At 42.9% G+C, this 1,761-nt stretch overlaps 1 protein-coding gene across 1 annotated transcript; it reads right to left on the reverse strand.

Moving 5' to 3' along the window:
* Positions 1–325: 325 nt before the first annotated feature.
* Positions 326–1,225, reverse strand: LOC143038296 (serine/threonine-protein kinase Chk1-like). Its single transcript, XM_076207317.1, has one exon. The coding sequence runs from the start codon at positions 1,223–1,225 to the stop codon at positions 326–328; it is 900 nt and encodes a 299-aa protein (XP_076063432.1).
* Positions 1,226–1,761: the final 536 nt, after the last annotated feature.

Raw genomic sequence — 1,761 nt, forward strand, 5'->3', positions numbered from 1 at the left:
ATACTTTGAGGGCAAAATCGATGCCAGTACCGTACGATAGAGTGCCAGGTACCAACCTAGGTACTGTCTGATCGACATGTAAGTTTTCTTTGCCTGTGGCCAGGCGATTTTATTCAGCTGAGGGGATGAACCCCAGAAAGCAAGAGAGTGCAATAGCACTTCAATTTTATTGGATTTAATTGGCTTTGTTTTCTACTTTTATTTTTTCTTGCCTCTTTTTATTTAATTGTTCTTTTTACTTAATTTTCTCAATTGCCTTTTTATTTATGAGAATGGGAAGGGATGGCGAGACTTAATGACCCAGTGACCTTGACTCCGTGCACATTCAACGATGACTTTTCCATCTAGAGAGGCGAAGAAGTGGATCAGGTTCCAAAAGAATATCCACGATTGACCGAGAGGTCTTGTCCAACAGACACCAGGGACTCGTTTTCTTCAGTCTTCTACTCTTCTCCAGCCACATTCTGTAATGTCTATTTTTTGGCAAAGCCTCGTTCCAGGGCCTATCTTTCGTGAGCATTTTCACCAGGATGACACCGCAAGACCAAAGGTCAATGGGAGGTCCAAGATAACTTGATTCTTGGTCTATGACGACCTCAGGTGCCATGTAAACTCTGGTGCCACAACGTCCCTTGAGCTCAACTTCCTTTCCATCGACAATGAAGATGGCAGCTAGACCAAAGTCTGCGATTTTCAAGACTCGGTCTTCTGTAAGGAGGAGGTTGCCGGGTTTCAAGTCCCGATGAGCAACCCCTCTGCTATGCAAGTACTCGACGCCCTCCATCATTTGATTGAAATAGGCGAGGGCGTCCTTGCGTTCGATCTCTTCGAGGTTTCCTTGCACGTCTCCTCGGGAACAGTATTCCATGACCAATTGGAGCTTATCTTCGAGCATCTCCCAACAGAAAAGTTCAACGATGTTAGGATGCTTCAGTTGAACATGGATAAGCTCCTCACATGTGTACTCGTAACTGGTCTCTGATTTTCCCACTGGAACTACTTTCTTTGCGACCATTTTGTTACTTTCCACGTTCTTGGTCAGGATGACGTCTCCGAAGGCCCCGACTCCAAGGATTCTTACGGTTGCCCATTCTTCTGTCCTTGCAAAGACCCTCAACTGTTCCTTGTTTGTTTCCAAAACATCTTCAGTTAGGGTCAAGGTGATTGGGCTTGATGAATACCGCTTTCTTAGTCCAAAGAAACTTGAACGTCCGAGGTTGAACATCTTGATAAATCTCCTGACAAAATAAAGACTACCATTTCTCAACGATTTCGACATTTTTTTCTTTTTTGTAACATCCTAGATTTCTTCTGAATTTAACCAGTCAACCTGCTCTTTTGCGACACCCCTGCGCCGAATGAAACTGCCGCTCTTCAACCATAAACAAAGCATCAAATATGTCACCATGGTACAGAAACTAGCCGATATAAATATTTCACTGGCGATAAACAGCGTTTCTATCCTTGAAGACAACACAGTGCATCGAAAAGATGGTTGAACGATTGAAGTAGGACTGTAGAAAGGAGGAATAGTAGAAGTTATTTGATCAGCATTCTTTTAACAGTGGGCTATCTAACCTCAAACCCTGTTCTCCTCCCCACTTTTTGTTGCCCAAAGAACATCGTTATCAAGAATAACTATTTCTTTTTCCTCTTCATGAATCAACGTTAGTCAATAAAGTGCTAAGGAAGTAGGACTGTAGAAAGGAGGGATAGTAGAAGTTATATGATCAGCATTCTTTTACGAGTGTAGATTGGGCT

Source organism: Oratosquilla oratoria, chromosome 24, assembly GCF_046742065.1.
Source record: "Oratosquilla oratoria isolate Oo_2021 chromosome 24, ASM4674206v1, whole genome shotgun sequence".
Taxonomy (NCBI): domain Eukaryota; kingdom Metazoa; phylum Arthropoda; class Malacostraca; order Stomatopoda; family Squillidae; genus Oratosquilla; species Oratosquilla oratoria.